This window comes from Phocoena sinus, chromosome 5 (assembly GCF_008692025.1).
Source record: "Phocoena sinus isolate mPhoSin1 chromosome 5, mPhoSin1.pri, whole genome shotgun sequence".
In the NCBI taxonomy this organism is placed as follows: domain Eukaryota; kingdom Metazoa; phylum Chordata; class Mammalia; order Artiodactyla; family Phocoenidae; genus Phocoena; species Phocoena sinus.
The window spans coordinates 119,696,092-119,707,558 of NC_045767.1; the positions used below are offsets into that span (position 1 = coordinate 119,696,092).

Here is an 11,467-nt window from a genome sequence, read left to right on the forward strand (position 1 = left end):
TATTTTTATTGAGGTATAGTTGATCTACAATATTAGTTTCAGGTGTACAATATAGTGATTCAAAATTTTATAGATTATACTCCATTGAAAGTTATTATAGAATATTGGCTATATTCCCTGTGCTCTACAGTATAGCCTTGTAGCTTATTTATTTTATACATAGTCCTTTGTACTTCTTAATCTGCTGTCCCTATGTTGCACTTTGCTCCTTCCCTCTCCCCACGAGTAACCAATAGTTTGTTCTCTATATCTGTGAGTCTGTTTCTGTTCCATTCATCCATTTGTTTCGATTTTTAGACTACACATATAAATGATAACATATAGAGTATTTGTCTTTCTCTGTCTGACTTATTTCACTAAGCATAATACCCCCCAGGTCCATCCATGTGTTGCAAATGGCAAAATTTCATACTTTTATGGGCAATTAATATTCCATTGCATATATATATATATAAATATATATATATACCACATCTTCTTTATCCATTCATCTGTTGATGGACACTTAGATTGCTTCCACATCTTTGCTCTTGTAAATAATGCTGCAGTGAACATTGGGGTGCATGTATCTTTTCGAATTAATGTTTTTATTTTCTTTGGATATATACCCAGGAGTGGAATTGCCAGGTCTTATAGTTCTATTTTTAGTTTTTTTTGAGGCACCTCCATCCTGTTTTCTATAGTGGCCGCATCAATTTACATTACCACCAGCACTGTAGGAGGGTTCCCTTTTTCTCCACATCCTTGCCAACATTTACTCTTTGTGGTCGTTTTGAATATAGTCATTCTGACAGATGTGAGGTGATACCTCATTGTGGTTTTGATTTGCATCCCTGATGATCAACAACACTGAGTATATTTTCATATGCCTGTTGGTCATCTGTATGTCTTATTTCGAAAAATGTCTATTCAGGTCTCCTCCCCATTTTTTTTTTTTTTTTTTGCGTTACGCAGGCCTCTCACTGTTGTGGCCTCTCCCATTGCAGAGCACAGGCTCTGGACACGCAGGCTCAGTGGCCATGGCTTACAGGCCCAGCCGCTTCGCGGCATGTGGGATCTTCCTGGACCGGGGCACGAACCCGTGTCTCCTGCATCGGCAGGTGGACTCTCAACCACTGCGCCACCAGGGAAGCCCTCCTCCCCATTTTTTGATTGGGTTGTTTGTTTTTTCTATATTGAGTTGTATGAGCTGTTTATATATTTTTGTATATTAACCTCTTATCGGTCGTATCATTTGCAAATATTTTCTCCCAATCAGTAGGCTGTCTTTTCATTGTGTTTATGGTTTCTTTTGCTGTGCATAAGCTTTTAAGATTAATTAGATCCATTTGTTTATTTTTCCCTTTGTTTCTTTTGCCTGAGGAGACAGAGCCAAAAAAATATTGCTACAATTTATGTCAGAGTATTTTGCCTGTGTTTTCCTCTAGGAATTTTATGGTTTCTGGTCTTACATTTAGGTCCTTAATCCAGTTTGAGTTTATTTTTGTAACTGGTGTGAGAAAATGTTCTAATTTCATTCTTTTACATGTAGCTGTCCAGTTTTCCCAGTACCATTCATTGAAGAGTGTGTCTTTTCTCCACTGTATATTCTTGCCTCCTTTGTTGTAGAGTAATTGACCATAAGTGTGTGGGTTTATTTCTGGGCTCACTATTCTGTTCTATTGATATATGTGTCTGTTTTTGTGCCAGTACCATACTGTTTTGATGGCTAGCTTTGTAGTACAGTCTGAAGTCTGGGCGCATGGTACCTATAGCACTATTCTTCTTTCTCAAGATTGTTTTCACTATTTGGGGTCTTTTGTGTTTCCATACAAATTTTTAGAATTATTTGTTCTAGTTCTGTGAAATATGCCATTAGTATTTTGATATGGATTGCACTGAATCTGTAGATTGCCTTGAGTAGTATGGTCATTCTAACAATGTTAGTCCTATCTATGAACACGGTATCTGTTTCCGTTTGTTTGTGTTGTCTCCAGTTTCTTTCATCAGTGTCTTATAGTTTTCCATGTACAAGGTATTTTCCCTCCTTAGTTAGATTTATTCCTAGGTATTTTATTCTTTTTGATGTGATGGTAAATGGGATTGTATACTTAATTCCTCTCTTATAGTTTGTTGTTAGTGTATAGAAATGCAACAAATTTCTGTATATTAATTCTGTACCCTTTGACTTTACCAAATTCATTGATGAGCTATAGTAATTTTGGTGCTGTCTTTAGGATTTTCTTTTTTTTTTTTCATGTAATGCCTGAAACATTTATATTAACATATTTCCATACAAATAACCCAAAGAAAGTTTAGTAGTAGTTGTTTTTTTGTTTGTTTGTTTTTTTATACTGCAGGAGGATTTTCTAAGTATAGCATCGTGTCATCTGCCAACAGTGACAGTTTTCCTTCTTCCTTTCCAATTTGTATTCTTTTTATTTTGTTTTTTTTGTCTGATTGCTCTGGTTACGACTTCCAATACTATGTTGAATAAAACTGGGAGAGTGAGCATCTTTGTCTTGTTCCTGATCTTAGAGGAAGTGCTTTCAGCTTTTCACTGTTGAGTATGATGTGAGCTGTGGGCTTATCATATATGGCCTTTATTATGTTGAGGTATATTCCCTCCATACCCATCCATTTATGGTAAAACATAAATGGATGTTGAATTTTGTCAAAAACTATTTCTGCATTCATTGAGATGATCATATGGTTTTTGCCTGGTTTTGGAATCAGGTTGATGCTGGCCATATGGAATGAGTTCAGAAGCTTCCTTACTCTTCCATTTTCTGGAAAAGTTTGAGGAGGACTGGTATTAATTTTTCTTTGAATGTTTGGTAGAATTTATCAGTGAAGCCATCTGGTCCTGGACTTTTGTTTTTCGGGAGGTTTTCTGGTTAATTTTTTTTAAAAAATTATTTATTTATTTTTGGCTGTGCACGGGCTTTCTCTAGTTGCGGCGAGGGGGAGCTACTTTTTGTTGAGGTGTGTAGGGTTCTCATTGCAGTGGCTTCTCTTGTGGAGCGTGGGCTCTAGGTGCATGGGCTTCAGTAGTTGTGGCATGTGGGTTCAGTAGTTGTGGCTCACGAGCTCTAGGGCGCAGGCTCAGTAGTTGTGGCCCATGGTCTTAGTTGCTTCACGGCATGTGGGTCTTCCTGGACCAGGGCTCGAACCTGTGTCCCCTGCTTTGGCAGGTGGATTCTTAACCACTGCACTACCAGGGAAACCCTTTTGGGAGGTATTTGATTACTGATTCAGTCTCCTTACTAGTAATTGGTCTGAAATAAAAAGATTTTTTATTTCTTCATGATTCAGTCTTGGAAGGTTATATGTTTCTAGGAATTTATCCATTTCTTCTAGCTTGTCCAATTTGTTGGTGTGTAGTTGTTCATAGTAGTCTTTTATGATTCTTTGTACTTCTTTGGTATTAGTTGTATTGTCTCTTGTTTCATTTTTTATTTTATTGATTTTGAGCCCTCTCTCTTTCTTTTGTGGTAAGTTTGGCTAAAGTTTTTTCAGTTTTGTTTATCTTTTCAAAGAACCAGCTCTTGTTTTCAGTGATCTTTTTCTATTTTTTCTTTGTCTCTATTTTGTTTATTTCTGCTCTGATCTTTATTCTTTCTTTCCTTCTACGAACTTTGGGTTTTGTTTGCTGTTCTTTTTCTAAGTTCCTTTAGGCGTAGGGTTAGGTTGTTTATTTGCAATTTTTCTTGTGTTCTGAGGTAAGCATGTATCACTGTAACCTTCCCTCTTAGAACTGCTTTTGCTGCCTCCAATAGATTTTTGGATCATTCTGTTTTTGTTTTCATTCATTTCCAAATATTTTTTGATTCTTCTTTGTCTTTGGTGACCAATTGGTTGTTTAGTAAAATATTATTTAGCCTCCACATCTTTGTGTTTTTTGCAGTTCTTTTCTTGTGGTTGATTTCTAGTCTCATAGGGCTGTGGTTGGAAAAGGTGCTTGATATGATTTCAGTTTTCTTAAATTTATTGACTCTTGTGGCATATCGTGTGATCTGTGCTAGAAAATGTTCCATTTACACTTGAATCAAATGTGTATTCTGCTGCTTTGGATGGAATGTTCTAAATATCTATTAAGTCCATTTGGTCTAATGTGTCACTAAAGGCCAGTGTTTCCTTATTGATTTTCTGTCTTGATAATCTGTCCATTGATATACGTGGGGTATTAAATTCCCCTACTCTTACTGTGTTACTGTCAGTTTCTCCCTTTGTGTCTGTTAATATTTGCTTTATATATATAGCACTTCTATGTTGGGTGCATAGCTATTTACAATTGTTATATAGGATTGATCCCTTGGTCATTATGTAATGTCCTTCTTTGTCTCTTGTAGCAGTCGTTGTTTTAAAGTCTCTTTTGTCTGATATAAATAGTGCTATCCCAACTTCTTTTGATTTCCATTTGCATGGAATACCTTTTTTCATCCCCTCATTTTCAGTCTGTGTGTATCTTTAGATCCAAAATGAGTCTCTTATAGGTAGCGCATATGTATGGGTCTTGTTTTTATATCCATTCAGCCACTCTGTACCTTTTGATTGGAGCATTTAGTCTATTTACATTTAATTATTGATAGGTATATACTCCCATTTTGTTAATTGTTTGGGGGTTGTTTTTTGTATTTCTTTTTTTTGTTCCTGTCTTCTTCTCTCCCCTTTTGATTTGATGACTATCTTTAGTTATGTTTGGATTCCCTTCTCTTTTTTGGTGTTTATCTATTGTAGATTTTTGGTTTGTGGTTACCATGAGGCTTATATGTAGCAATCTATATATAATGTAATGTAATGTAGTGTAATATAATATATATGATTATTTTAAGTCTCTGATCTCTTAATTTCAAACACATTTTAACAACTCTACATTTTTACTCCCCCACCCTCACCATGATTATTGTTTTTTTTTTTTTTAAACTCTTTATTAAATTTGCCACAATATTGCTTCTGTTTTATGTTTCGGCTTTTTGGCTGCAAGTCATGTGGGATCTCAGCTCCCTGACCAGGGATCGAATCCACACCTCCCGCATTGGAAGGTGAAGTCCCAACCACTGGACCACCAGGGAAGTCCTGATTATTGTTTTTGATATATTTTACATCTTTTTGTTTTGTGTATCCCTTAACTAATTATTGTGGATATAGATGATTTTTGTCTTTTAACCTTCCTGCTAGCTTTGTACATGGTTGATTTACTACCTAATATTTGCCTTTACCAATGAGCTTTTTCCTTTCATAATTTTCATGTTTCTATTTGTAGCCTTTTCTTTTTCACTTAGAGAAATACCTTTACCATTTCTTGTAAAGCTGGTTTGGTGGTGCCCAACTCTTAGATTTTGCTTGTCTGTAAAACTTTTGATTTCTCCATCAAATCTGAATGGAAGTCTTGCTGAGTAGAGTATTCTTGTTTGTAGATTTTCCCTTCATCACTTTAAATTTATTCTGCCACTCCCATCTGGCCTGCAGAGCTGCTGAAAAGTCCACTGATGGCGTTATGGGACTTCCTTTGTATGTAACTTGTTGCTTTTCCCTTTTCAATATTCTTTCTTTAACTTTTGCCATTTTAATTCAGTGTATCTTGGTGTGGACCTCTTTGGGTTGATCTTGTTTGTGTTCCAGGACCTGCATGTCTGTTTCTTTTCCCAGGTTAGGGAAGTTTTCAGCCTATTGTGTCCTCAAATATGTTCTCTGCCCCTTTCTCTCTCTCTTCTCCTTCTGAGACCCTGTAATGTGAATATTAGTGCACTTGATTTTGTACCAGAGGTCTCTTAAACTGTCCTCTTTTCTGTTTATTCTTTTTTCTGTTCAGCTTCAGTGATTTCCACTACTCTGTCTTCCATCTCCCTGATCCAGTCCTCTGTATCATTTCATCTACTGTTGATTTCTTTCAGTGTAGTTTTCATTTTAATTGCTGTAGTTTTCCTCTCTGTTTAGTTCTTTGTATCTTCCTTAAACTTCTCACTGTGTTCCTCCCTCCTTCTCCTGCATTCTTTGATCATCTTTAGGATCCTCACCCTGAACTCTTTCTTAGGCAGATTGCCTATCTCCACTTCCCTTAGTTCTTCATCTGGGGTTTTATCTTCTTCCTTTGTTTGGAACATGTTCCTCTGTTGCCTCATTTTGCCTAACTTGCTCTTTTTTTATTTCTATGTATCTGGTAGGTTGGTAATGTTTCCTGATCTTGGAGAAGTGGCCTTTTGTAAGAGGTACACTGTGCATCCCAGCAGCTCACTCCCCTCTGGTCATCGGAGCTATACGCTCTAGGGGTGCCCCCTATGTGGGGTGCGTGGGTCCTTCTGTGTGGTGGGCTTACTGATGTCGTTGGTCTAGTAGGCATGGCTGGCCTTTGGCCCGATTGGTTTCCAGGCCCTGCCTTGTGTGGACCCTGCCAGCCACTGGTTGGTGGGGCTGGGTCATGAGGCTGCTGGTTGCAGAACCCTGGAGGGTCCCAGGGCTACTGCTGGTTCACTTGTGGGCAGAGCCAGGTTCTGGGGTGGGTGGTTACAGGACTGGGGTTCCTGGATCTAGTGTTGGCCTGATGGTGGGTGGGGCCAGTTCCTGATATGGCTGGCTGCAGGTTCTGGGGTATTCCAGAGCTGGTGCTGGCCCATTGGTGAATGGAGCTGGATCCCAGGGCAGCTGGCTGAGGCATCCAAGGTTTCTTAGAGCTGGTGTTGGTCTGCTGGTGGGTGGGGCCCAGGCCCGGGAATCCTGGGGCTGGTGCCAATCTGCTGTGTTGGCTGTGTCCAACAAGGTAGGCTGTAGGGCTGCAGTGGTCCTGAGGCTGGTGTCTTCCCATTGGTGGGTGGAGTTGGTATCCAGGGGATCCTGGAGCCAGTAGGTGAATCTGGGTCCTGGGGCTAGTGCTGGCCCACTGGTGGGCAGAGCTGACTCCTAGGGTCTCTGGCTGCAGGGCCCAGTGTCCCAGAGCTGATTTTGAATTGTTGTTGGGTGAAGCCAAGGCCCAGGATGTTCTGGGGCTAGTGCTGGCTGGCTGGTGGCTGGGGCTGGGTCCCAGGATTTCTAGCTGCCAGGCCCTGGGGGTCCTGAGGCTAGTGCTTGCACACTGTTGTATGGCACTGGGTCCTGGGCCCTCTGGTGGACAGGACCATGTCCTGAGGTGCCTCGGGCTCAGGAGGTCTTAAGGCAGCCTGTCTGCTGGTGGTTGTCCAGCTAATTGCTTGGCCTGAGGCGTTCCAGTACTGGTGTGAACAGGCTGGTGGGTGAGGCTGGGTCCTGGTGCCAGTCAGCTGGAGGGAGAATTCCAAAATGGTGCTTGCCAGTGTCTGTGTCTCCAGGGTGAGCTCCAGTTGCTCGCTGCCTCTTTGGCAGGCTCTCCAAGATCAGCAAATGAGTCTGACAGGCTCCTTTCAAATGACTGCTTCTGCCCTGGTTCCTGGAGTGTGTGAGATTTCGTGTGAGCCCTTTAAGAGGAGAGTCTCTATTTCCCCCAGCCCTCCGAGACTCCTGAATTTAATCCCTGCAGGCCTTCAAAGCCAAACATTCTTGTGGCTGGGGGCTTGTCTTCCTGGTGCAGGATCCCCGGGCTGGGGAGCCCAATATGGGGCTCAGACCCCTCGTTCCTTGAGGAGTACCTCTGCAGTTGTAATTATTCTTGCATTTGTGGGTCACCCACTCCTGGGGTGTGGGTCTTGACTATGTGCAACTCTGCCTCTCCTACCCATCTTGTTGTGGTTCCTTCTTTATACCTTTAGTGGTAGATGATCTTTTCTGCTAGATATTGGTCTTTCTCGTAAATAGTTGCTCTGTAAATAGTTGTGATTTTGGTGTGCTCACGAGAGGAGGTGAGCTCAGGGTCTTCCTACTCCAACATCTTGGCCAGCCTCTATAATAGTAGTTTTGCTAAGTAATACTAGCGAAATGAATATTTGTAACAGATGTTCACTGCCAATGCTACTGACTCCCTTTTTCATGTGTATGTAGGGAAAAGGAACATCGGTACACTGAGCTTCTGGAAGCAGAATTGCATATGAGAAAGTGCTAGCTAGGAATCAGGTCTGGGCTCAAAATACTGCCAGTGGCATGTTTGACTTAACTGCTTGAGCTCCATTTCCTCATTTGAAAAGTGCGATGTTAATGGCTGCCTCACTCAGATTTGAGGCTGACATGAGGTGATATTCAAAAATGCTACTTGCCCTCAACAAACATGGGTTCCCTCCACTGTCTGCTCTCCCTTCTACGCTCAGTGCCCTGAATTATGACAGGTTACACAGCTGGACCCTGTGGATGATGACTCCGACTGCTTGACCCTTGTTTCCTAACCCAACTGATTACTTTTAGAGTATGGAGGAAAGTGGAAAATGCTTCATTATTTTGCTCGGCATTTCTTCGCTCCACTGTTGCCGGTGGGTTTTGAGAATGAAGATGTGTTTTTCATCTACGGTGTGTCAGACCTTCACTCAGACCACAAGATGATGCTCACTGTAAGTTGCTTGGATTTTTTTCTCTCTGTGGTAGAGGGCGAATTTTAGATTTCTTTAGTTATTTGGTTCTATTCTTTTTTGGAAAAAAGAAAACAGAAATTAATTTGTATCAAAATGTTTCTAGTGCTTGCAGCAGAAAATGAGCTGTTCTTGGAATTGGAAAACCTATATTCAGGGGAAAATTCTGCTATTTATTCTATGACCTTAATGTCTTGGTTCAGTTTCCTCATCTGTAAAATGACACCAGCCTGCCTTCTTAAAGGATTTCTATGGATAGTGAATACAGTCATTAGATGACTGTGCATTGTAAACTGTAGAATGCCAGTTAAATCTAAGGTTATTTATAATCATGAGAAGCTGGAAATAGGCTAGACTTCACCGAAAGAACTCATTTAAAACAGTATGTTAAAGTGGAAATCAGTAAAATTATTCAGAATATATATGTGGAAAAATGAACTTGTATTTAAAACAATTTTAGGTAAAAGAAAGGACAGAAACTCAAAGAAGTCTTGGGTGGCTGCAGTTAGGAGGACATTGAGAACAGGTCGAGTCTGTGAATTAACTATAATGCGCCAGGTCCTGTGCCTTCCCTAAACTGCTTAATTCTCACAACAGCCTGTGGAGTTAGTGCTGTTATTATTCTCATTTTATGTTTGAAGAAACGGATACTTTGAGAAGTTAACTTCTTGGTTACATGACAAGTACTTGGTGGGGCTATGGTTAAACCCGAGTTTCACAGTCTCTTAACCAGTTCTGCTATTCTGACTTTCATCTATTATTACTCCTATTATTCTCTAAAAAAAATAGTAACTAAGAATGTTTGGTTTTTGTCTGTCTTGTTTCTCCCCAGGTGAGAGTCCACGCATGGAGTTCCCTGGAGCCCGTGTGCTCTGAGACGACGAAGCCTTTTGTGATGAAAGCAGGGGAGTCTGCTCTTCTCTATGATAAGCCAGTAGCTGAATTATTAAGAGGATGTACAAATTGTACACGACAAAGCTGTGTGGTTTCCTTTTACCTGTCAACTGACAGGGAGCTCTTGAGCCCAACCAACTATCACTTCCTGTCCTCACCAAAGGAGGCCAAGGGGCTCCACAAGGCAAATATCAGTGTAAGCACCAGTGGCCTGGGGTCACCGTGGCTTTGTGGAACTGTCCTGCTTTTTTGCAAAATTTCTCCTTGGTATTGAGCTTACCTGGGACCCGGGGAAGATTGGCCCCTTCCCACTGGAAGCAAAGAGCAAATAATTTTTATTATTTGTATTTGTCAAAGCTTAAGGTTCCTGCCACTCCTGCTGTCCCATCACATCTCCCTAGTCAGGCTGGTGCAGTGGAGGGCAAGGCAGCAGGAGTCATCACCACTGACTGCTCCTCCTCTAGGTTCCAGGCTCTGTCTGTCCTGGGGGCTTTACTGCATCAACCGTGAAGTATTATCATCTGCATATACAAGTGAGCAAACCTGTTTGATAAACCATAGCCAGGAAACAATGGAGCCGGTAGAGGCACTCTTAATTTTGCATTTTTAAGGAGAGTCTATTCATTTAAAAAAGTTTCACTCTCCTCTCTGATTTATTGCTTCCATGTGGCTCAGTCACCAAATCTCTTTATCACTGCCAAGGGAAAAAAAGAGATGATCAGGATAGGATGTGTTGTTATAAAAATTGTGTAGCTAGGGCTTCCCTGGTGGCGCAGTGGTTGAGAGTCTGCCTGCCGATGCAGGGGACACGGGTTCGTGCCCCGGTCCGGGAAGATCCCACATGCCGCGGAGCGGCTGGGCCCGTGAGCCATGGCCACTGAGCCTGCGCGTCCGGAGCCTGTGCTCCGCAACGGGAGAGGCCACAACAGTGAGAGGCCTGCGTACTGCAAAAAAAAAAAAAAAAAAAAATCGTGTAGCTAGGAAATTTGGAATCTGTCTAGTTGATTGAAAACCTTTCTTTCCCTTTCCCCCCTCCATGTAGTGACTGAAACTTTCTAGAAAAATATTTTCATTCTCTATTTTTAATCAATTTTAAGTTTGTTTTAGATTTCATTGAAAAGACTTAAGTGAGAGGATTTTTTACATTTGCTTTGGAAATCATATCAAAACTCAGTCCTTGAAATGAAAGCATAGCTTCCTTCCCAATTAATAATGAAATATTCCCATAATGAAATCTGTAACAACTGATATAGGGCAAATATGAAGGAAATGACATACATTTACATAGCTTCTTTCCAGAAAAAAAGCACAAAACTATGTAGTAGACAAATCTGTGGTCTCTAGACAGGATTTCAACATCTTTCTTTCCTCGTCTGGGCCTCCATTACTTTGAGATAACTGGGCTGGGGGAGAGGTAGGACTTCTTCCTTTGTCCTCCCTCAATTGGATTTCAGTGAGACTTTGCCTATCCTAAAGGGATATAATAACAGTAATAATAGTAATGATAGCTAACGTTATTGTAGGCTTAATGTAGGCCAGGCACTTGGATGTACTATCGTCAGGGGGATGCTGGGGACTGAGTTTTCCTCCCTGTGTCCCTGAAGCCAGAATACAAGCTTGAGCTCTGGGCTCTGCAGTCAGATATGCAGAGAGGAGGTTTCCAGTCAGAAGAAGGCAACGAGAGTGAGCAGGTGCCAGTGTCCCTTCTGGCCTTGGCCTTGGGACAGAGTAGCTGAGGCTTCCCTGCAGGCTTGGTGGCAGCCAGGGCCAGCCACGTAAACTGTGTGCCTGCAACTGCTTTAGGGTCTTCATCAGAATAGGTGGGTGGCATGATTTGGGAATTTGACATCTAACTTCAAGCCTGCATCTCTGACCCTCTGAGAGCTACCGAATACATTTTGTTTCTTTTTTGCTTCTACCAAAGTAGGGTTTCTTGTTAATAACTCAGAACCCTGCATGCTGTCTCAGGCTAAGTTATATATAGTAAAAATTGCCCTTGGAAATTCTTTATGTCACACATAACCTATAATGTCAAACCTACAGCGTGGCATGTATGCATGTTGAAGAGTCATGTTTCATGACAGATGCACGGCTTGAATACCAGGTCCCACTCAACTGTGTACTCA

At 41.3% G+C, this 11,467-nt stretch overlaps 1 protein-coding gene across 9 annotated transcripts in view; it reads left to right on the forward strand.

The window, feature by feature from the left end:
- MANBA (mannosidase beta) overlaps positions 1-11,467 on the forward strand; it is a 152,790-nt gene that overhangs the window by 98,302 nt on the left and 43,021 nt on the right. For all 9 annotated transcript variants that reach the window (XR_004349994.1, XR_004349995.1, XR_004349993.1 and 6 more), the window contains 2 exons: positions 8,287-8,429; positions 9,280-9,537. Coding sequence is in view for 1 of the 9 variants with exons in the window: in XM_032632653.1 (XP_032488544.1) it covers positions 8,287-8,429; positions 9,280-9,537 (401 nt within the window). In the remaining 8 variants the exon portion in view is untranslated. The remainder of the gene's footprint in view (positions 1-8,286; positions 8,430-9,279; positions 9,538-11,467) is intronic.